The 25,769-nt window shown below is 43.2% G+C and overlaps 1 protein-coding gene across 1 annotated transcript in view; it reads left to right on the forward strand.

Moving 5' to 3' along the window:
* The window catches only part of Adamtsl3 (ADAMTS like 3), a 291,872-nt gene that overhangs the window by 81,812 nt on the left and 184,291 nt on the right, over nt 1–25,769 (forward strand). Inside the window, exon 4 of the mRNA XM_036188825.1 lies at nt 20,893–21,020. Coding sequence (XP_036044718.1) covers nt 20,893–21,020 — 128 coding nt within the window. The remainder of the gene's footprint in view (nt 1–20,892; nt 21,021–25,769) is intronic.

Here is a 25,769-nt window from a genome sequence, read left to right on the forward strand (position 1 = left end):
CTGCACAGTAGTTTTCTTTTAAAAGTTAATCTTAATGACAATTATTGTCAGTTAAAATGTTTTTAGAATATGTATATGATATAGAAGGGTCAAATTGATTTTATTTGTATATGTATTACATTATTATTATTATTATTATTATTATTATTATTATTATTATTAAGAACCATTAACACTTCTCAGTGATTTTCAAAACACATTATGATGTTATTAACTGGAGGCACTATGTTGGGTACTAGCCTCTTGAATGTACTCCTAAGTGGAATCTGGCTCACCTTGACCTCCCTCTCATCTTTTCCCCCACCACACGGCAAGCTTTAATATTCAATCACTGGTTTGTTAGCAGGACGATGCTGTTGGGAATTCCCCCCCTTCTACTATAATGTCAAAGCAGCGTGTTTATGCTATGAGGCTATCTACATTAACAAAATGAAACCAATTGTGCTTAAAGCAATGCTCGGATTATGTAGTGCACTGGGAAAAATGATCTCATCAGTAAATACAATGGTCACTGTCAAGGAAAGAGTGGCAGGCTTACGAGCCAGACAAAGCTAAGATGTGTGAGGTACAACTGACTTCCATAAAGGATGTCCTTCAGTCTTCACAGCAATCCTACATTAGGTATGAGTGTTTCAGATGCAAGGGGACAGCACAGCAGTTGTTGCATTAGTAAGTCGGGCTGGTGGCACTATTCAACATCCTGACTCCTTTTTTTTTTTTTGGACCCTGTGTGTTGGCTGTTCCTCTTGTGGTTGCAAAATGGCTATTGCAGCTTCTAGCACCACAATGAGGTCCAAGGAGGGAGAGAAGAGGGATGTAATTACATACATTCGGTTCATCAAGAATTTGGTACTCAGGCCTGGGGACATAGTTCAGTTGGTAAAGTACTTAGCATGCAAGCACAAGGACCCGAGTTGAGCCCCTGGAACCCCTGTGAAAAGCTGGATGTCATGGTACATGTCTGTTACCTCAGCATTGGAGGTAGATGGGTTAGAGACAAGAGGAATCCTGGTTCTTGCTGGGCAGCCAATCTAGCTAACTTGGTGAACTCCAGGCCAGTGAGAGATCCTGCCTCAGAAAACAAGGTGGTTGGTTCCTGAGGGCCAGCACCCAAGATTGATCTGTGGCTTTTGTACATATGCTTGCATATGCCTGTGTGGACAAGCAAGCCCAAGTTGGGGTTGGGGGATGTACTGTATGCCCAGAAGCAGCCAGTGAAGATGCTCCATTCTGTGTCACTGAGCACCCCTAAATCATAGGCCACCTGGATTGCAAGGAAGGTTGAGAAAGCAGGAACCCCATTGCAAAGTGAATTTCAATTGACTTTCTAGAGGATTCTGTTATTAAAACAAGGATGGTCAGTCATTGTGTCTACCACAAATTCAGTGCTATGCTTGCCTTACTCAGGATGAATTTCAGATGGAGATGCATCAGCTAAAAGGCCCAAGTTATCTGCTCTCGTGGAGTCAGTAGAGGAGCCAAGACCTATTGCTCATGCTTCTGACTCCTAAGCTGCAAACCCTGGTCATTTTTATAAGGACTTTGGACCATGTGGATGATATTGATGATGACAGTGTCATGTGAAAATAGTACATTTCAGGTTTGAAGGAAGTTCTCATTATTTTTAAAGTACAGTAAAATACAAGGTTTCTCTCCTTGTGGACTAAGCTTTGATAATGTAAGACAAAGGTTTGCTGTAGATTGTTCTGGGAGGAAATCAATGGATTAACCATCTTCCGGTTTCCTTTATGTGAACACTGATCAAATGGTGATGGTAGCAGAAAGGAGAGTGGGTTAGGTGGAAGAGGGAGCTGCCCATAAGATGTGGTGTGGGTGCGTTGGTGGGAAGCTCTGTCAGGAAGCATCTGGCTGCCCTCCGGCTGCAACTCTCTGAAACCCCTCAGCTGAGAGCCACTTTGGGCCATTCCCGACTTTCCTTGCTTCCTGGGTCCTCTGAGCCCTCGCCTTTCCCATTTCCCCCGAGATGCTCATCTTGTGGTTCCTCCTTCCTTGCTCCACAGGAGTGCTGAGATAGCGTCTTGTTGTTTGGCACCACCAGGTAGCCATAGTGTCCCTGCTCTTCCTGGTGGAGAAACGGCTTCAGTAAGTTTTTCCATTTCCCATTCATTAGATTTCCTGCCAGGTACCCGGCTGGGTCCATGAATGCAGGAGGTGGCAGGATGCTGTACTTCAGAAATGACCCCGGCTGAGGGACATTCCCTAAGGTTAACTTTGAAGCTCATTCCCTGAGGCTGAGGAGAGTTCTCCTCCTCGTTCATAGCATGTTCACATGGTATGAAATTTAAAACTTGGTTCTCATGGCTCATGGTGTATTCTTGTTTACTGCTTATTGTAAAAGTTAATGTGACCCAGTTTTTTGTTTTAATTAAGGGAAACTGAGATGGCCCAAACATTGACTGCTCTCTGTGAGGAAGAAATGGAAGAGGTTGTGTTCTTGTTTATGTGAGGATGGTGAAGGGACTCTTATTTCAGAACACGGGTCATCCCAGATGGATGAAGGCAGCTCGGGTGGAGCCATCACCAGATCTGGCAGGTCTGGATTCCTTGGCACTGCTGTGGCTCTCAGCAAGTGTCTACTTGGCTCCTTCTGGAGTCTTTTTGGCATGGAAGAAAGACCTTGTACGACACTCCTCATATGTCATTCCCCTTAAACAAAACCTTTCTTCTGTTTCCCTTGCTCTCCTCATTTCCTCTTCTGTGTCTGAGAATACAAAAGCCAACATGTTCTCCTTCATTCTGACGGCGATAGCATATCAAAGGTGTACTGATCACAATCTAATGTCTGCTGTATGGAACCTTTGAGAGTAGAATGCTCTGTGCTTAGGGAACAACCACTTAGCTAGTTGGGGAAAGAGTGTGAGTTGATACAGATAATTGAGTCATGGTTTGTCCCACATTTATTAATTGCTGTCAATATTATCACAGGTATTAGACACATTAGGTGATGGTAGTTTCATGTAATTGATATGACAAGGTGGTTCATGCTAATAGAATGTAAAAACAGTGACCTATGTGTGATACAGTCCTTCTAAAGAAGAGTGGCCTGGAGAAAAGACTCTGGAAGAGGGTGAAAACAGTTCTCTTGGGTAGAGAGTATTGCATGTTGGGTTTCTCAAGAAGGATGCTAATGGAATTTGATGCAAATGCCAGTGCTCCCCTGAAATGGATGTTAGCAGAGAAATGGAGATCAGACAGAGTGGACAGAGTGAGAAGTTGAGCCTGTGAAGACAAACTTGTCCTGTCTACACGGATCTTTAAGCAAGTGGCCAGTAGCATTGTCCTTAGACTAATATAGGGGGGTCCCTATAGATCCACATTGAATTGTTACTGAATGCAACCTCAGTATAGGAGACGAGTCAGTCACTATGTATTTCACTGTTTCTTGGCAGTAGCTGAAATGGCTTTCTGGAGAGGTTTTCTATTAGGCAAGACTGTGACCCTAAGAGAAATGCCTCTAGCAGCTGACTTGATCCCAGCAAGTGGCAGACAGCTGAAGGCTATTTGATAATGCACGTTTGCAGCCAAGTCAACAAGCATGCTCTTGAAGGGGCTTCCGGGCTGTGCCGTAGGGAGAATGGGATGAGCAAATGCATGCACAGCCATCACGGTAGGGCATCAAGGGACAGGGTAGCTGAGATGCAGTGGCTCTGATGTCTACAGGTAAGCAAGGGTAATGGAGGCAGGGGTAGGAAGCAGAAGGTAGAGGGCCTTGACCGCCAAGTAAAGATCTTCGAACTTCGTGCTGTGGACATTAGAACATACTAAGTAGTTTGAGCATCTTGCAGGTGTGATGGGTTTGAATTGTGTTCTAAAGGGAAGCACCTGGCTAGACATGTAGGCGAACAGGAAGTGCAAGAAGTTTAAGGGAAGGAGACTCATACAGACGAATGAAAGTGAGTATTGAAGCCAGACCTGGCAAGCAGGCCTGTTAACTCAGCTGCTCAGGAGGTTGAAGCAGAGAGATCACAGGTCTAAGACCTGCTTTGGCTACAGGTGAGTTCAAGGCCAGCCTAGTCAACTCTGCTTGAAAATTAAAGGTGGACTAGAGGTGTAGTCCAGTGATGAAGTCTTGCCCTTGGTTCTGCCCCCAGTACTAGAGTAAAAAAGAAGGATGAGAGAGAGAAAGAGAGATAGATAGATAGATAGAGAGAGAGAGAGAGAGAGAGAGAGAGAGAGAGAGAGAGAGAGACTGGTTGATAGAAAGAACCCTTGACTGCAAGTTGAAATAAGCAAGGTCTCATCCAAGTTCTTCCTCTTGGACCTGGTTTACCATCTGTAAAAATGATTAACTGAAAGCCCCTCTCCAGTTCTAACAGTTTGTGATTTTAGGTTAAAGTCATCTTCTCATTTGCATTCCTCAAATTGCATCCTCAGAAAAGATGCTGAAGGCTGATTTAGTGTAAAACCAGACTTCTGGAAACTTTGGTTTGGATGTTTGCATGTTAATTGATTCCTCCACTCTCATGGCCTTCCAAATCCCCATATTTCCACATAAAGTTTGTAGCCAATGGATTATAGATTCAAGCTCAAGCAGAATCATGTATCAGCTATTACAAGCCTGAGAGTTTTGTTTCTTAATCAATTACAACATATCCGGTAACTCAACCCAACTACAAGGAAGACAGAATTAGCTTTCCTTATTGCTCAGAGATGGAATGTCTTCACCTAAGCTTCTGCTTCAATCCTCGTGAAAAGAGGATTAATGCTGGCAATGAAGAAATGAGCCTGTGGGAGGCCAGCTGCGTTAAAGACCGAAGCAGGGTGCACGTTTTCTCTTACATGAATTCTGTGCCATAGGATGGTGTCAAGCCCGCAACCAAAAGCCAACATGGGACCAAAACACAATGGGGAGGGAAATAAAGTGAGTAAACTGACTGCTCAGAATGCTGGTCATTTTCTGTTTGACCATGATTTGTATGTGATTTTAGGGCTGATGGCTCGGCATTGGACAACGAATAAAGGGGCCCATCCCAGAGAGAAGCTGAAACCCTCTCTCAGCAGTCATTAGTTGCCTGTAGTTCTTTGTCTAGGGTTGGCATCAGAAGAAAATTTCCTTCAACATTATGTCTATTAATATTGCCATTGGTCCACATGTAGCTGTTTCTAGGAGAGCCTGTTTTACGGCAGACTTCCTGTACCCTGATTCTTACCTTACAGTCTTTCTACCTCCTCTTCCTCGATGTTCCCCGAGTCTTAGATGCAAGAGCTGTGATGTAGATGTACTTGTTGGGATACACACTCAAAAAACAGAAACAGACTCAGCAAGTTGTATTTGTATATTTGTGCATACACGTGCCACATGCATTACATGTATGTGAGTAACAATGATAATCAAATAAAATGAGGCTATCAGCTTGAGAGAGGGGCCTGAGAGTCATTCCAGGGTGAATAGTTAGGAGCAGCTGTAGGGATGGAAGGGAGGAAGGAGAGGGATGTGATTCTATTTCAACTAAAGACATAGTAACAAAGTAAAAATGATTTGTAGAGAAAATTTTCTGTATCAGAGAAGTTTTAAATCCTTGTCTCATTGACCAGAAGATGACTTTCTGCACATCTGCTTATTATCGAAAGTACAAACTCTATACTTGTATTTGTTCATTAAACTTTACTTCATGTCTTCATTTTATAAGTATTTCCACCAGATGCTTCTTATGTCCAACACTACATTAATTGCTGGAAATATCTTAGCAATTAAAGCCAGACAAAAGGCCAAACTTCGTGAATCTTGCAGGGAGTCAGGGAGAAAGATGTGAGCTGGATGGTCACATGCTTTTCCCTCTAATTGAGACAAGCTTTCTCTGGAGAATTTCAGGACTGAGACTTAGTGTTAACTAGGTGACCTTGGATTGTTGCGTCAGTGAATGAATGACATTTCGAGGCTTCTAAAAATTTGGTAATTATTTTATGATGGATGAAAAGAAGCACAAAGATATTGACTTAACCATGTGTTGGAGTCCTATACAGATTAGAGACAAGGTTAAGCACATGGTGGTCTTGATGGACACACTTTTGTTTGGAGTATTGCTGGCCAATGTGAATTAGAAGAATCGGAAGCCCGTGGTCTAGATGAATCAGGAGCATGGGGGAAGGCATCCCACATACACTTGTGGGTGTTTATGCTTGCCTCTGTGGTAGTTTTCTGCCAGTGTACTTGGGTCTTTTCCAAGAAGGTGGGTAGCAGCGAGGGGAACTGACCATGCAGGTCATGGTGATGGCTGTCCACAGAATTCGGTTCAGAAACTTCATGCATTAGGACAGCATTGCTAGTCAAAACAAAGGAAAAATTGCAGAGGCAATCCTATCTTTGAAAGATGACTTTCCATTTTGATTCAATATGTATTCCTAGTTAATCACTAATCCCAGGTATAAAGAAATTGCTAAGGGTGCCAGGTGAAGAATAGGAATCCAGCCTTTCAGTAAGAATCTTCAACATCTGGGGGACAAATAAAAGCCTAGAATAGATTTCTCCTTCTTTAGGGAGTAAAATTCATTAATAATAACAATGGAAACATGAAGATATTCTGCATCCTTTTAGAAAAAAAAAAAACCATAGCCAAGGAGATGAAGTTTTGAAGGAGCTGGAAGCATGTACATTCTAATTAGCATTTGTTTTGGCTATCAGTGACACCAAAGAAATCACTGAGTGTCTGAAACAACAAGTGAGATGATATATTTCAGGATGACCAGAAGAGTGCAGAATTCCTAACCCAGAAAAATGATTGATTATTGGAGGGATGGCGATGTTTGTAGCCTTGATTTGTTTATTGTACCTTGTCCATAATACCATGCATGTATTACGCATGGATTACCATAATGGACCCCATAAAGATGGACAAATACTATGTCCCAGTAAATGAACAAAATAAAGGAGAAGATGTAAACAAATGATGCAATAAACAGGTTTAGACTAGACCAGAAGCAAGGCAGAGCAAAGTCACATTGTAGGAAATGGGGCCAACGGCACAGAACACAATCCTATAAACATTCTGGAAAGAGCCCACGTCCTGTTGCATTTATGTTTCTTCTGACTTCCTTAATTTCTGATCCTTTGTCTATTATGTTCATGTTTTTAATCTGGCCTCCTCCTTTTCTTTCTTCTTCATACTTTGCTATATAGAACACATTTTGAATTTGTTCTCTACTGGCTTTGAAATGTTTAATGTTCCTTTAAAGAAATCCATACTGGGGATTTTCAAAGTTTACTAAAAGTGTGACTGAAAATTATTAATTTACTCTACAGGTATAGTACACATCCCCATGTTTTGTGCTTATCTAGACACATGGACCTATGTGCAAACTCTCTTTTCTTGACTTGACTTGTAACTTTGTTATCATGTTGCAGCAATGACTTGTGCTGTGGCTCCATCAGAACTTCCTTTAATTGTAGACATTTCTAGATTTGCATTATCTAGTACAGCAGGCATTGCCCATAAAGCTTAACAAGTCCTTCACATGTGGCTACTGTAAGTTCAAGGCCAAATGATGAAGAGCGATAAAAATCGAACTACCCAGACACCACTGTCTAGTCACCACACTCTTTGATGACTATATCCAGTACGTGGATGCTGACACGAACAGTTTCTCTTTGTCCTCCCACACTGCACACTGCGTGGTCCTCTGCCCTCTGATTAGGTCTGCCGTAGTCTGATTCCTCTATCAAGACTCATGTATCTGCCACCCCTCCCGCCCAGTGCCCAGGCTAAGGACCCTTTCCTTCCCCCTTTTCTTTGGCACTCAGTTTCCCCTGCCTTCCAGTTACTTAACCAGATTTTTGAGGGCAGTGACTGAATGGGATCTGGGGAATGTTATTGAAGGGGAAATGGAACTTTAACTTTGGTTAACTCAAAAGACCCTGGCAGAAGGCTCGATGGTTCTGAACCCTCTCCACCTGGCGGTCTACACTGACTCTTGCTATCTAACCCAGGAGACTCAGGGAACGTTTTCGTTAAGGTGCTGGGGTCTTGTTGTTGGCTTTTCCTGTCTTTGTACTCTGGTCTCAGCTATGCAGAATTCCCTGTGCCAGCTTTCTCTCTTCACCTGGGCTAACACTCCACCCAGCAGTGGCCCAGCATGTGCAAAGAGAGGCCAGGGATGGAAACAGCATGCTGGCTTCTTTCATGACTCACTTTCCTAACTGTCAAATAGTATTTCTTGAGGGAATTTGTTTAAAGCCGATGCCCCTTGCATGTGGTCTGGGTAATATTCTTGATGAGTTGTTGGCATGAATCCTGTGTTTTTCTATGTGAAAATGGCTAACCATGAATGAAAATAAATCACGAAGAAAAGAAGCTTTTTCTAAAATCTTGGTATCATGAAACTTGAAAGACTATGCCTGTATTTCCCCTGCTCCTTAGAAAGAAAAGCCCACTGTGGACTGTCAAATATGAGTGGCTTAAATGTGGTTTGAGGTATGTTGGGATTCAGAGCTTCGCAAGGCTATTCTGTGGCTGTTAATGGGCAAGAGTGCACAAAGAGCATTCGGAGGAGTCTGCTTGAGGATGGCAGAAGGTGTCAGGTTTCTGCAGGGATCCTCTTTTCATCCATGGTGATGAGGAGAGTGAAGGCAAAATCATCTGAGTGCTGAAAATACTCGTGACGTGTTGTTGTTTTATCGGGTTCAAAAGTAACTGCTTTCACATTAATTGTTATAAATCACTATGAGAGTAAAGGGGATTAGTCCTATGACCAGCATCCTTCTAGAATGGCTTCCTGACCAGGCCACTCCTTAGCTGTCCAGGCTGCCCGGAAACTGGAACAGGTTAACATGTTAGTAGGGAACAGGTTAACATGTTAGTAGGGAACAGGTTAACATGTTAGTAGGGAACAGGTTAACATGTTGGTAGGGAACAGGTTAACATGTTGGTAGCTGTCTCCCTCGCCCCAGCTGCAAAACTCCAAAATGTCCCCAAACATTCCTAAGTGCTCCGCAGGGCCTGAAACATCCAGCTGAGAAGCAACATTCTAGAACCTCGTGGATTCGTGTGGGGCTGGAAGTTAACAATCTGCAACATCTGGCTGAAGACCTTGTACAACCAGGCTTGGGATGTCCTAAGGCAGTTTCCATAAATGCTGTTGAGGGCGCCAGCCACCAGGGCCAAATTCTTGACCAGGATTTGCCAGAGAGACCTTGCATTGCCCAGGGTTTTGGAAGGTACCATGGGGCAATTTCTGGGACCCAAACTGAAGTGATTTATATATTAGAATCATAAGTTTGAAAGTGTCACACTTGTTAGTTAATAAATCCAGCAGTTCAGAAGGGCTACAGTGAAAACCACAAGCCCATCCATCATCCAGTTCTAGAAATAACCAGAATTTATATGGCAACATTCTGAACATTCTCACACATGTTCATGGATAGCATTTTTGAACAGTATAAGTATACAGACATGGTGCCATAAAAATGCTGTCACACTATGAGTGCCATTTTAAGTGAAGAGTATTTAATTTTATGTGAATTATAAAATAATGATGTTCATATTGTGTGTGTCTGTGTGTGGATATGTGCAGCCGAGCACAGGTACCCTCAGAGGCTAAAAGAGGGCTCTGGATTTCCCCACATCTGGTCTAGAGTTATAGATGGTTTTGAGCCACCTGATGTAGATGCTGGGAACCAAACCTGGGTCATCTGGAAGAGCAGCAAGTGCTTTTAACCACTGAGCTATCTCGCCAGCCTGATTTTATGGGAATTTAATAAGGCAATGAAGAGAAAGTGAGGGGCCTACAGAATTGTACCCACAGCAGAAAAACTCCCTCAACAGTATCTCTACATATATTACAAAAGGTCATGCAGCACTAGGAGTCTGGAGTTAGTATGGTTTAAAAAAGTTTTGAATCATCTTCTGGTTGATTGGATTTTGTCACCCAACTTTTAAATGACAGTTTCCATTTCCTGAGGCTTTTTCTGTCTACATTTGAAAATGTTGGTCTGTCTGTAGCTGTCTGTCTTTCCATCTCCGTCCCAGTCTCTGACTCTGTGTGTGTTAACACCCACATGACAGCACCTAGCACTTAAAGCACTTTTAAATGTTCGGGTTAGCTGGGCAGTGGTGGCACACGCCTGTAATCCCAGCACTCAGGAGGCAGAGCCAGGCGGATCTCTGTGAGTTCAAGGCCAGCCTGGACTACAAAGTGAGTTCCAGGAAAGGCGCAAAGCTATACAGAGAAACCCTGTCTCGGAAAAAAAAAAAAAAAGTGTTCATTTTAGTAGTGTCAATTATACACTGTTGTGGAAGAACCATCCGCATCTAGAGCTGGCTTTCACATCACAGAGCTAAAACTGTGCTCATTAGACAGCGTCTCCCTGTTCTCTCCTCTCTTCAGCTCCTGGCAGTCTCCCCTCAACTGTGTGCCTGTGGGTGGGGTGACTTGGGGTGCTTCATATGTAGTCAGACACATTTCTTTTATACCTGACTTCTTTTGTATAATGACTTCAGTTTCATCTATGTTGTGGAATGTGTCAGAATTCCTTTCTCTATAGTGAATCATATATGTGCACATATACATGCACATCTTATTTATTCTCTAGTTGGTAGACATTTGGTTTTGGTTGTTCCTCCTTCTGACTACTGTAAATCATTTGCCAACAGAGATGAGCGTGTGGCTATCTGAGTCCGTGTGTAGAAGTTTGGGAGATATGTCCTCAAAAGGAGAATTGCTGAGTCATATGGTGAACACACTCTTGAGGAACTGCCATATTGTTCTCCACAATGACTGTACCACTCTACATTCCCACCAGCAATGACATGGGGTTCTAATCTCTCCACACTTTGCTGTTTCCACTCTTGGTTGTCTGTCCTTGTTAATTTCTTCCTCACAGTGTGTTGTTTCTCAGTAGTCATCCTGAGTGGGTGAAAAATAGTAGCCTGTGGCTGTTACTGCAAATTGGGTGGCTGGAGAGATTCTGCATTGCCCATTATAATTGAGTGGCCACAACTGTTTCATTCAGTGATATTGTCTTAGTTAGGGTTTCTATTGCTTCAGTGAAACACTGTGACTGAAGACCCAGTTGGGGAGGAAAGGGTTTATTTGGCCTGTACTTCAGCATTGGTGTTCATCACTGAAGGAAGTCAGAACAGGAACTCAAACAGGGCAGGAACCTGAAGGCAGGAGCTGATGCAGAGGCCATGGAGGGGAGCTGTTTACTGGCCTGCTTCCCATGGCTTGTTCAGTTTACTTTCTTATAGAATCCAGGACCAGCAGCCCAGGGATGGCACCACCCACAATGGGCTGGGCCCTCCACCATTGATCACTAAATGAGAAATGCCTTACAGCTGGATCTCAAGGCAGCATTTCTTCAGCTGAGGCTCCTTCCTCTGATGACTCTAGCTTGTGTCAAGTTGAGATACAGAACCACCCAATACAGATATCATTATCATGTGGTAATGTGAATGTTATTTTCATTTTTTCTTTCATTTTCATCAGAAGTCATAAATTTTGATTTTTATATGAATTGTTTATATGTTTAATTTTTGACCAAGTAATTCTTTTGTTAAAATTCTTTTGGGGCTGGGGAGATGGCTCACTCAGTACAGTGCTTGCTTTGCAAACAACTTAGTCTGTGGTGACTTTCAGGTCAGTGAGAGACTACATCTAAAGAACAGGGTAGACTGTACCTCAAAGAATGATATCTGAGGTTGGCCTATGACCTCCACAGACATTCATCCACACACGCACCTGCACACACATGAGTGCCATCCCAACACAAGTGCACACACACAATCATCTTTGGCAGATGCACCATTATAATTAACTCAGGTAGAGCTGCAGGGTGCTGCCCATTTGTGCTCTTCTCTCCGCCCATTATTGACATAGTCACCTTCATTTTATAGAGAAGGGCACTAGAATCCCACCGCAAGGGCGGGCTTGAGAATGGTTATGAAGCTTGAATGATATTGGCATATGCAACTTAACACAGACACTGGGGAGCTGGCCTGGCACCTCCTGTCCCTTGGATATGATCAGTTGCCATTGTTAACTCCAGTGACTTCAGGTGTCACATCTGTGCGCTCCTCTTTGAGATCTGATGTGATCATGTGGGCTCTGGACTTTCGCATGCAGTATTTCAATGGAGGTTCTACTTCTCGGATCTGTTCTCATGCTCCTGCCTGCCAGCAGAACTTCTCCAGAGCACAGTCTGCTGATGTCATGCTCTGAAAATTTCCAGGGAGCTGATTAATGAGCGTGCTAGCATGCTCGAAGCTTTCCTTTGCCCCATAGACCCACTCACTGCGCTCCCCACCTGTGGGATGTGATCTGTATGAACTGCATCAGTTCCCTTGCGCCAGTGGGGAACACTACAAGGCATTATATAGACCCTTCTCTCTGTCTGTGTCTCTCTGTGTCTCTGTGTCTGTCTGTCTCTGGCTTCATTTTCTCACCAAAGCCTTTGCTCCCCTCATAGCTCTTTACACAGAAAGATGGAGATGAAAATCCTGGATTTATAGAGTCTAGCTCACACCAGTCCACGTTGCTGCCCAAGTCTCATGGCTTCCCTGTACCCTGTCCATTCAAAGACATGTTTGAAAAAATGTTCCTCAGGGGCTATGGGTGTTATTCAGTGGCAAAGCGCTTGCCTTGCCTCTCATGCCCGAGAACCGTGAGCTTGATCTCTAGTACTGCAAAAGTGAATGCTAACACTTCAAAAATAAATTAATACATAAATGCGTAGAATAAAATACCCCTCAAGGGTCAAGGGGCTCAAAAGATGCCTCGGTAAATAAAGTGCTGCCACTCAAGCATGGAGACATCTGTTGGGTTCCTTAGGCGAGCACATACTCATGTGAACAAGTACACACATACCACACATTGTACACACACACACACACACACACACATCACACACCACATATCACACACACCACTCATATCACATACACTACACATACCACATGCATATCACACATACACACTATACACACATACCACACACACACCACACACACATGCACACCACACACACATGCACACTACACACACCATACACAACATACACACACCCTACACCACACATACCACATATACCACACACACCATACACAACATACACACACCACACACAGGATTTGGCCAGCATGATTCTATTGAGGAAAGGATGAGCACCATGTCTGGATTATAAGATGCAACTTGAACAGGAACCGTGAGATATGGAGCTGCAGAGAGAGAGATGTCTGACAAGCAGATGCTTATTAGTGTGAAATGTGTTCTAGTGAATTAGTGAGAGTTAAGTTCTCTTAGGTGGTAAAAATGACCAGGGACAAAGATTGGCTAGGAAAGGGCTGACCAGACTCCACAGGCAGTCAGCTCTCCAGCCGGTGAATTTTAGCAGAGTAGTAGGGACTGGAGGGGTGAGCGTCAGAGTCCTGGAAATTTATCACTGGTATCTATCACATGGCTTTAGATATATTATTAGTGTTTAAGACAACCTGGTTGAATTGAATTGTTGATCTGTGTGACAACTTGACATTTTTATGACATCCGCTCCATTCATAATTTTAAGGTTTTGTTGCTCAAGACCTTGAGGTGGTATTAACCTGAAAGAATGTATCTACTGTTAGCAAAATCTGAGCAGTTTGAGATCTCCTCAAATGACCTTTGTGGGAACATTGGAATGAACCTTTATTTGATGCCTGGGAAGTAATATCCCACTGGAACTCATTTCAGTTGGAGTTGTTTTTAATATGGAGCTGTTAATATGGCATTTCCAATAAGTGACCTTAGATGTGAAATCTGTGTTTAATGACTAATGTTTTAGCTAGACCAGCAGAACGGCACTACTCAGCATAAGTCACAGATTTAAGAACTTGTCAGGGAAATAGTTTATGATTTGATTTATGCCTGGGGATCTAAGAAGAGCAAGCAAACACAAGCCTTTATGGGACTGTGAACACGTTCCCTCCTACCAGAGTCTGGGCTTCTGCCAAGCCCGATTATATAACGAGTAAACAGTATCTTTGGGGATTTTTTTCATCCAGCATATTCCCGAGCTAGGATTTGACTTGGGAAAATATGATTTCCTAAGCAATCATTAGGCCGGATGGCTTAAAGCGAAGGACAGAAAGTGCATTGTTTCTTAAGATGAGTTTTCATAGGTTTTCCTTTGGTGCTTTTCTTTGTTCTTTAAAACAAAAGAACTTATGTTGAATGTTTTATTGCACACACACACACACACACACACACACACATTGTATGATACCAGAAAACAGTCACCAGCAAAAATCAGCAAATTGAAAAGTTGTTCCAGGAAATAGAGACAAGCAAAAACAAGGGCTCATGTGCAACACAAACTATCTTGTGGGCGATGATGACCGGGCATAGGGTTCCCACAGAACTGTCTCATTCTATGGAAAGAGCTGACCTTGCTCTACACTCTGCTAACAAAGGTTGTGGAAATAGCTTATGCATCTGCTTTTCTTGACAATTAAGGATTAATGCCTCCCAATTGAGTCCCCTGACCTCTCCTCCTTCCTGCTCCTTTAGAAAAGCTTAAGGGCCTCAATCCATATCCCTCCCAGGGCACCTGGTGCAGAACTTCCACGGTGGGTATCTCTTTGGATAAGGGAACCAGCAGATGCCTGGGAGCCCACAAATGCCAGCCAGGAATGTGCATTCCTCACAGAGTATCGGAGATAAAATGGCAGACTGTTGAAAACCGGAAGTGGGGCTCCACTTGCATTAAAGGTGGGTGGGGGTGGTGGGTAAGGTAAAAGGCTTCATTGAGGTATCAAGAGAATGTTGTGGTCAAGTGGCTCACGGCAGCAGAGGGAGATCCAACACAGGGAATGCTAACCGTGAGTGATGATAGCTCGGTGCCTGCATTGGACTGGATTCCCGGTCACAAAGGAAGCGGAGCATCAGTGGAGAAATCATTCAGGGGAAAACAGGACTAGCCTAGGGGGATGACAAAGGAGTTCTGCCATGGCCCTGTCATTCCTTGGGCACATACGGTTCTGAAAACGTGGCTCACCTGAAGAGGATGCAAGGGATAGTCACCTGGGAGGCTGTGGGGATTAGAGAGGACACAAGCCAAGCCAAGGTCTGGCCTGCAGCACTGTCTGCATCAACAGCAGCTGCCTTGGCTAGGACATGGTTCCCGGGTCTTTGTCTAGGTCTTACCTCAGGGGCACAGACTTGAGGCTGGATGAATCAAACTTTGACTGGGTTCATTTAACAGCTTGCCTTATAAAGCGCTGTTCACACAGAGTGGTGTTCAAACAACCACTTAAGACAGTTTAGAGAGATGTGTGAAAGGGGAATTGGAAAAAGCAGTACCCACTGGTAAACAAAAGTTGCCTGGTCTGGGTTTATCATGAAGCCAGCTCTGTCTCTGTGGCCACTGGGTTTTAGGGACTGGGCTGGTTAAAGTGAGGCTACCACAAACCTCTTCTCTCAGGAGGCTCGTGGCCATCACTGTGGGAACCCACAGAGGTTTCCTAGTGAGATCTGAGCCTGCTTTGCCCAGCAGGGCTTTCTAGGGGGATAGATTGACTATGTGCGTGGTTACCAGGTGTTTGGAAGGGTCTGCACTTGCTCCTTCTTTTGGCATTCCTATAAAAAACCCTTTAGAAGAGTCAAAAGGAGTGGTGGATAATGATCCAGGTCCTTCCGAGGCTGTCCTGTGTTTCTGTCTCTCTCTCTCCCTCTACATTTCTATCTAAATTTCTTATCCCTCACTCCTTAAGAGTACCCTGGGGAAAAAAGGTGGGGCCAGGCCCCCCCCAACACACAGCTCAGTGAGGCTCTGCCCAGTTCCCATGAATGGCTGTCCCTCCATCCTGCACAACCCTCTTCGGCATCCTGATATTTGACAATGGCAATTGGTTTTATTTCATATTTTTGTGGTAACATTAAGCTATATCTATAGGTCTTCTCTCTGATCGGTGGCCTACCCACTTGGTATCATGGTCTGCTCACTACTGTAAAAAAAAAAAAAAAACAAAAAAAACCAACCAAACAAAAAAAACTGATATAGGCATTAACGGAATTCTGTCCGATTGGGAAGCTATGTCTAGCATGCTTATCCGTGACTTGGGGGACACAGGGAAGCTGCAAAATCAAGGAGATGGCTTACAGATGGGTGCTGGGATCAGGGTCCAAACAGACCTCCACTGGCTGATCTCCCAACCAATAGCAACGAGAGGAGATTAATTGGAGATGAGTGTTAAGTCTTGCATAAGCATTGACTGGAGAGCTGACTCTGCCATCATTGTTTTGAAGGTGACATTTTTCACAACAATCACTGGCATTGTGACATATTCACTAGCTATATGGAGATGCTGTATGATTTACTTTCTATGTGTGTTTTAAGTAGTATGTGAATGAGCAATGGTGACCATCACTGTTTAACATGAGTTTTTTTTTTTAAGTTAAAGGCTTATCATAACAGCTTTAATCATTATGTACTCCTGCCTCCAAAGGAAGTTCTAATAAATGGTGTGCCTGAAATAAGAAGACAGAGAGGGAGGAGGGAAGGGAGGGGAAAAAGAGAGGGGAGGATGAAGGGGGAGGGAGGGAAAAAAGGAGGGAAACTTTATCAAAAGAAATTTGGCATGGGTTACAGAAATAGCTTAGTTCACTTCCCAGAAGCCATATAGAAAAATCAAGCATGATAGCATATGTTTATAATCCCAGCACTTGGGAGGCTGAGACAGACAGATCTCTTGGGCTGGTGAGCCAGCTCCATTGAAGAAGTGAGCTCCAAGCCTAAAGGAGACCCTGTTTCAGAATCAAAATCAAAATGGGCTGCTCCTGAGAAATGACACCCAAGGTTATTCTCTGGTTTCCACATCTATGTACACACACACACACACACACACACACACACACACACACACACACACGAGCATGGGTCATGGGGCAATACATGGCCTATGCTCTCTTTAGATGTAATGCCACAGTCTAGACACTACTTTTTGAGATTTAAAATTTGCATCCTTAATTGTGTGCAGAGATTGAACACAGTCACGAAAGAGCAGAGAGAGCAGAAAGCATTTGGGGTGTTAGCCAGGTACTGGAGGCTTTGGGAAAAGTCTAGAAGGATTCTTCCAGAGAAAAGGATTGGGGATCATTGTTGACTTCTTTAGAGGGGTGGAAATTCCAGGAGAGAAAGATCAAAAGAGAGCAGTGGGTAAAATCAGAGACATTGCTGCTACTTGGTACTAGGAAGAACGCACAACAGGATCGGCCGGCAGGAACTGCCGCTGGGGTCTAGGGAACCCAACCATCCTAATGGGGAAGGGAAACACTGTGGGACCCTGTGAGATGCCATTTGCTTTTTGTTTCCTTAAGAGGAAAAAAAATCTGACAGATCCAATCAGAGAAACCAGATGTTTTCATTTTATAATGTGCCCGTTTTAATTATTTTAGAATCAAGATGTTTTCTGTAAGTGAAGGTGGAGGAGTTATGGAAAGAAACCCGATTCTAACTATAAATGGAACAGATGGGGTGGTGGGAATAAAAACAAATTAAAACAGTATTGCAGGGAGCTCTCAATTTTCGTTTAAAAAATATATGATGATATTTTTCAACTTTTCACATTCGACCAATTCATATATCGAGTGACAGAATGCAAAACCAATTTCAGCTGTGTATAGTTTAAACATTTGCCTAAATGATCTGGACTTACCCCATCTAAAAGTCCAGATGAATGTATTAAACTGCTAATTGTATTTTTCTATCTATTAGAATTTTATATTTTATACTGTATTATAGGCAGGGTACAGTTATGTTTGATGACTTTCTGGGCAGAAACTTGAACTAAACAGTGGTCTTAATTAGAACAGTAAATAGTATGGGTTTAATTAGCTCCCATTCCTGATGACAGACTTGGTCAGCTGCCAAATATTTATTGTTTCTGTCTCTCCACTGAGGCTGAAGTACTGCTCTATAGGGCTGTTCACTGGGTTATTAACAGATGCTGTCAGACCTGATGACCTATGGGACTTGCGTGAAAAGTATTGGAAATTTTTTTTTCTTCCCAGCATTACTTTTTGGTTTCAGTTTTGAAGGTCTTTCCTACCAATTCCCCCTCTTAATTTAATTTTTAGGGGGAGGGGATGATGATGTAACTTGCCTGAAGGCTTAGGGAAACCTGAGCAATATCTAATTCAGGCACTTGTATTCCTTACTATGGTATGCTGTGGTTTCTTTATATATATATTCTTTATATATGCCTCTATACCTTTACATTCTCTGTCTTATGACTTACCTATTAAATTCTGTCCTGAACAGATATTTCTATAGTCCAAGAAGATAGGGTTTTGTTTGCTTGCTTGCTTGCTTGCTTAGTTTTAAGTAAGACATTGTGTGTTTTATCTTTTAAAATATGGTACAAGGGGCTGGGGAGATGCGTCAGTGGTTAAGGGCACTTCTGCTTTTTCAGAGGACTGGAGTTCAGTTCTCAGCACCCATTCTAGAGGACCACCACCTTAACTGGAGGTTTTCGTGTGTCCCACCCAGTCCCACAGCTACTCAGACTCAAATAAATACACAGAGGCTTATATTATGGCTCAAGCTTCTTTCTTATAACTAAACTCAGCCCATTTCTATTAATCTGTATGTCGCCATGTGTTCTGTGGCTTTATTTGTGTGCCATTACATGCTGGTCCTTGGATGGCGGGATGGTGTCTCCTGCCTCTCCTTTCTCCTTTCATTATCTCCCTTGGATGTTCCCACCTTGTTCCATCCTGCCCTGCCATAGGCCAATACAGATTTATTTATCAACCAATCAGAGCAACACATATTCACAGCATACAGAAAGACATCCCACAACAGCCACGCCCTGTGACATCCCCTCCAAGGAATCTGATGCCTTCTTCTGACCTCCAAAGTAGTGTGCACTCAATCATGTGCACATACTATGCCACCCCAGACACACAAATACACATAACTAAACATAAAATTAAACCCTTTAAAAATGTTACAAAATATGGGGACACAACATGAAAATGTTGCTAAAGACATTCAAAGCCCTCTCACTCTCTCACTGTAACTATTTATTTATTTGGGCATCTCTTTGTCGACTCACAGGCAGACTTACCCATGTTAAACATGATACAGCCTTGTATCTAGGTAAGGTGTTGTCATCTAATGATTGTATTTTGGCCAAAAATACTTTAAAAAAAAAAGAAATTTCAAAAACCACCAAAGTTCAGAGAGTAACAAAACCATTACCCATGAAAGCCCACCTGGCTTAATGTTGATTTTTGAAGTTTAGGCTTATTTGCTGTAGACATTTTTTTTTGGGTGATAAAGGAAATAAAGTAATGCCATTCCTCTGTGACTTTCCTCAGGTACAGTGAGCAGACCTGCCTCTTCTCTTCTTAGAGGCAGTTTGATGGGTGTTCTTCCAGCCCATGCTCCTCAACTTTCACGGCCATGTTTTTGTGTGTGTTCACTAAGTTGTCTTTATATGAAGATAGAGAAAAAGTGCCTGGGTTTTTATTTTAAAGAAATTAAACCATACCAGCCTTTTCTATTTTTTAATCTCTGTTAAAATAAATATAAGACAGTCTTTCCTATGTTAACCATATGACTGTCAACGTTTATATGGCATATGATTTTTCCTGGTGTTTTATGGTTTCAGAGCCTTAATATAAATTTTCAAGAGATCTGGAATTCATTTGGACATATTTTAAGAATTTATAGATTTTTTTAAAAAAGTTTTTATTAGATTTATTGATTTTATTTTATGTGTGGGTGTTTGACCTGCGTGTATGTTTGTGATCATATGTGTGCTTGGTGCCTGCTGAGGTCAGAAAGGGCATTGGATCCCCTGGGACTGGAGCTACCAACAGTTATAAATTCCTACGTGGGGGCTAGAGATCAAACTTGGGTTCTCTGTGAGAGCAACAAGTGCTCTTAACTGCTGAGCACTTTCTCCAGAGCAAGAATTTATCTATTTGTATATAAAAAACTTCAATACTAGTACTTACGAGACCAAGGCAACACTAGGTGGAGAGCATCCTGGGGTGTACAGAAAGTTCAGGGTCCGCAGGAGCTACATCGTATCTCAAACATTAAAATAGCTTATAGCTACTTTTAGTAGATATGATGAAAGTGCTTTTGATGTGTGTATGAAATGTCATAATGAAACACATTTTGTGCAATTAATACGCACTAATAAAGCATTATGAGAAAAATTAATCCCTACGATTACTATGAGAAAAATTAATCCCTACGATTACTAGTTATGTCAATGGTATAACTTTTTTTTTGAGACAGAGTATCTCTGTGTAGCCCTGGCTGTCCTGTAGACCAGGCTGGCTTCTAACTCAGAGATCCACCTGCCTCTGCCTCCCAGGTGCTGGGATTAAAGGTGTGAGCCACCTCTGCCCTGCTCTTATAACTCTCAATTGAGACAATTTTCCTCATTCCCTCAGTTTTACTTTTTAATAGATTTTTCATTAGATTTTATTTTTTAATTTACTTTTACTTTATGAATGTTTATTTTTATTTTGTGGTTGTTTTACCTGCATGTATGTCTATGCACCACATGTATTCCATACTGGATCTCCTGTTAGAGAGTTGTGAGCTGCCAGACAGGTGCTGGGATTTGAACCCAGGTCCTCTGGAAGAGCAACCACTACTCTTAACTGGTGAGCCATCTCTGCAGCTGCACTTGTACTCTTTGTCAGGGGAAGTCCAGAAGATGGTGTCTAACTTCCTGACCAGCTGAAGTCGCTGTAAGCTCAGTATTGTACTGCACAAGCCAGGAACTTTCTTGTTGTACATGGCTGGAACAGCCTCCGCCCCTGTATGCCCCAGGAGTCTACGGCAGCACTATTATCCCATTCACCAAACTGGACTGCTGTGGGTATCTCCTGTGAGTAGAATCAGGTGACTCTATAACTGGCTGCATTTTCCCCCACATCCAGACCTCGAGAAACACTCCTTCAGACGAAGACAAAGATGGCAACTGGGATGCTTGGGGAGACTGGAGCGACTGTTCCCGGACCTGTGGGGGAGGAGCTTCCTATTCTCTGCGAAGGTGTCTGACAGGAAGGTCAGTGGTGGCTTGGCTGCTCTGGGGTGGGGTTGAGGGTGGGGTTGTGTCAGTGACTCTGGGTGAGTGAGGAGGGGAGAAGGTGTGGTTCTGAAATGCTCTATTTGGTGACTCACTCTCCATGATGGACCTCAGCCAGTCTCAAGGTAACCTATTTAAATGGGAATGGCCCTGCTTCCTGGTTTTTCACTGTATCTATTTACATAAGGGTCACAGGGTTGGGGAAAACCAGTCACTTCAGCCCTATGAAAGTGAAGGCCTGTTAAGTTCAGATGCCGGCTCGATATTGTCAGGATTTGGAGGCAAAAGGTTATGTCATCCTGGTGACAGTCTTTGAGAGGCTGCCGCTGAAATTGCTTTCTCATTCACTTACTGTGAACCTACCAATGGGTCAAGAAGGTGATGCAGGAACTGGGGAGCTGACACGGGGGTAAAGTGCTTGTTGCACAAGCACAAGGACCCGAGTTCAGATCCCAAGAGCCCGGATAAGTGATGGTGCAAACTTGTAACCCAGTGTAGGGTGGGCAGACCTGTGGATCACAGGGACACGCTGGTCAGCAAGTCTAGCCAAAGTGGTGAACCTATGTTCAGTGAGAGATCCTGCCTCAAAGCATAAGATAGAGAATTATGGGGAAGATGCCGGACATTGACATCTAGTCTTCACATATGCACACGGAGGTGAGCATACCTGCGTGTTCAAATAAATACATCACACACACACACACACACACACACACACACACACACACAAAGATGATGATACATGCTCTGCTTTCACCTCTTAGGTACATTTATACTAAAATGTGAGATCAGTTTAATTTTAAAAGCCCACAAGTCTCTGGGAAGCTTGTGCTTGCTGTTCTTGAGGTCATGACTCATGGGAGAGTTTAAACCTGGTTCTTAGGTGAGACACAGCCTCAGGTCCATGGATTCTCATCTTCTGGTCCCAGACAAAAACCTCCTCGATTACGGCAGCCATCTTTACGTGTGGGATGCTGCTGGGTGAAGAGTGAACTGGCTGTTACTGCTTATCTCCAGCCACGGAGAAGAAACCCAAGGGAGCATGTTTTATTCTGCTCAGTTTATGTTCCATGCAGATCTTATGCAGGCATATTAGACAGGGACCAAGAATGTCCTTCAGTTTCCCTGAGATGGTGCAGGGCATGGTGGATGACGAGAACAGAGTCCCTTGAGAAGGAAGACACATTAGTCCACCCAGGGAAGCATGGCAAGGCTGTTGGAGCATGGCAGTAGTTTCATCTAGAGAAAAATTTGACAGAACATCCGCTTCTGTAAATGGCTGTAGAACTGAAGCCAGGCTTAGTCTAGTGAAGATAAGGGCTATGCCTGATCCCCTTTCCCTTTTCTTTCATTTTTCCTGGGAACTCAAGGCTTCACTACTCTAAATACATTGTGATATGCGGAAGAATGATGGTGTATCTCATAATATCATTACATATATATATATTTATATTTATATATCTCCCACCTGTTGTCAGAGGACCCCATACATGTGGACAAGGGGAGGGCAGTGACTTTTGTAGTGATGGGTAAGTTCTTCTCCAGTGCAGGTCAGTTACTGAGGGGCGAGTGGTCAACCTGAAAACTAAAGGAGCAGCTTGTCTGTCTGTGTGTAACCTCCAAATATGAGGAATCATTTGAAATCAATGGTAGCTAGAATAACAAAGAAATGGTCTTTGTTCCATTGTCTTTGAGTTTGCTCCGTGCCTGTGGGTTTGTGACCCCTTCATCCTAAGGGGGCTGTGTGGGTAACTAAAACACTGCTCATCTTCTGTCTTTCCTGCTGAAGGTTTGGACAGGAGAGGAAAGGGAGCACACTGTTGTGACAGAAAACTGTGTTCTGCGGCATGGGAGCTGTTTAGAGCTGGCTCCCTGGAAGATTTTGGTGGATTTTTCTGAGCCTAGTCCAATGACTTGTCTCTTCTTCTCTTGATATGTTCTATTCAGTACACCTTGTCTTATAATACGGCTTTCCCTCAATCCCTGGATCCATAGGCACATGCCTAGCTTTCAGTACTGCCCTGGTAGGCTCATGGGACCGCCTCATGCCGGCTCTTTCTTCATGTGTCCCACAGGAAACCCTCAGATGAGTACACATGAACCAACTCTCAAAGTTCACTCTGACAGGCTGCTGCAGCTGGCCTCAACACCCTTTGGTTTCTTGGGTGTGACTTGCACATTAACCAATGGGAAGGGACACATGATGGTCCCTTAAGGTGGTGTCCCAAAGTTCTTTCCCTTGGCTCTAACCCCCTTCCCTCCTTAGCAAGCCCCTGTCCTCCCTGCAACTCCCTTTCTCAGACTGAAAGCTTTTGTGTTTGTTCTGTGACCCATTCAGTTTAGGCAGGACCATCTGTGTGAGCAATGGATTGGAACTTTCATTGGAGCCTGGTGGGGTCACCAGTGAGCATCTAACTGAAGAGGATGACTCTAAGAAGATGACTACCTCAGGCCTGAATCTCTCAGTAACAAATACTTCAGCCATCAGGGTACAGCTGCTTAAAGTGTCTCCTCTGTGCCCACTCTTGTGCTGGCCCAGTGCCAGTATCCATCCCTCTCATTTTTATGGAGTATTTCCTCTGTCAAGAGAGTCCCAGGCATCTAAAACTGTCTTTATTTTATTTTGAACTGGAATGGTAAAATTTCCCCAGGTATATGATGGTATGGATGTAATTTCCCCCAAGAAATTATAAGTAATAACCACACCATTTCATGATGTCAAATGGCAGACTGAAAAATCTGAAGACTGAATTCCATCCCCCTCCTCTGTAAACACATAGAAATGCCGCTGTGCCTCGGTGAGACTTGTTCTAGAAAATGCAGTCCCTTCACGTCCCTTCTTTCATGGCTAATTCTTTGTTTTCATTTACTTATTGACTTATTATGGCCCCAAATCCTATTCACATGTGTTTTTCTCTTTTGTCCATACTTGCTCTGCTTCTTTGCTTCTTGGGAAATTTGCCCCCCCCACCTCTCCTTTTATTCCTTGAATTTTAAAAGAAAGGTGTTCTGTCTCAGATTCTGTTTTATCTCCGGGGTAAGGATAGATGTCTTCAGGGTGCTCCCTTCTTCCAAGGTCTCAATTCTTTCTCTGAATCGTTCCAATTTTAGTATATATGCTGCCAAAGCGTGCATTCTCAGTTCTTTCTCAAGTGTTGTTTTCTGGTGTGTTTGTTTGTTTGATTATCACATTTCACACTAGAGACCTTTCTAAGGGTTGTGGAGATCTAGGATGTTTTATTTTGGATTGCTCTGTCTTTTCAATGAAGGCTCATCTGATTCCATTATCTAGGAAACAAGTGGGGCAGAAAGCTAGAGTCATCAGGACTCTGTTTTCAGTAGAGTGTGGGTCTTCGTGTTTAGTTATCTCTCAGTCCAGACACTTTAGTTTAAACTCTGGAGATAAAAACATGGTCTTTTTTAAAAGATTTATTTTATTATTTATTTGTAGGACGTGTGTGTGTGTGTGTGTGTGTGTGTGTGTGTGTGTGTGTGTGTTTGTGCATAGTGATGCCCCCAGATGACAGAAGACAGACAGGGTCAGTTCCCCTGGAGCTGGAGCTATGAATGTTAGTGAGCTGGGTGCTAGAATTTGAACTCTGACCCTCTGAAAAAATAGCAGGTGCTCTTAACCACTGAACCAACTCTTCAGCCCCCAAAATCTTTTTTTCATTGTTTAAGAATTTCATGCATGAATATAGTGTGTTTTAATCACTTCCCCCTCCAAACCTTCCTATCAGTTACCACTTTTCCCTCCAAACCTAATGTGATCCTACTGGAAAGTTCCAGAAGGTAGCCAACATCAATGAGCATGATCTATATTGTTTTGGAGTTTAGGGGACTCCAGTGACCAACAACACATAGGGAGGGGACCTATATCTGGCATTAGGCTTTTTGTTTGATAGCCATGACACCCGGGAGAGGCATTGACCCCATAAGGGTAACTCCATTAAAACATGTATATTTATGAATGTAAACACATATAAACATTTATATTTTAGGAAGATTCTGCAATAGTAGATTCCCATATGGCTTTTTCAGAGGACTTAAGCGTTGGTCATCACCCCTCAAAGAACAGAGCTTTTTGCTGCACTGAGGGGTGGAAGCTAGAGGCAAACTACTCCAGGCTGTGATGTCCCTGCTCTTTGTTTTAATATTTATTTTTGCAGATATTAGTTATACATAATGATGGGCTTAATTATGACATTTTGTACAAGCATATGCGTGTCATCAGCGTTCTTACAGGAGTGTGGTACCTCACCAGTGGCTGCACCACTGAAGATGTCTTTCCCTCTCATCACCCATTGACTGGTTATAGATCCTCGGGGTGGATGGGGCCTTGTAAGCCCCTCCCCCAGCATGTTGATGGGCTCAATCTATTTTTTTTTTTTTTTTTTTTTTTTTGGTTTTTCGAGACAGAGTTTCTCCATGTAGTTTTGGTGCTTGTCCTGGATCTCCTTCTGTAGACCAGACTGGCCTTGAACTCACAGAGATCCACCTGCCTCTGCCTCTCGAGTGCTGGGATTAAAGGCAGGCGCCACCACCACCTGGCAATGGCCTCAATCTTGTGCAGGTCTTTGTTCAAACAATCACAGTGGTTGTGAGTTCTGGTGTAATGTCTATGCTGCTCCTGGAAGATAGCATTCCACAGCACTCTGCCCCTTGCTCTGGCTCTTGTATTCTTCCTGCTCTGCCTTCTATAATGTCCCCTTTATGAATGAGTTTTCA

Source organism: Onychomys torridus, chromosome 1 (assembly GCF_903995425.1).
Source record: "Onychomys torridus chromosome 1, mOncTor1.1, whole genome shotgun sequence".
Classification (NCBI taxonomy): Eukaryota; Metazoa; Chordata; class Mammalia; order Rodentia; family Cricetidae; genus Onychomys; species Onychomys torridus.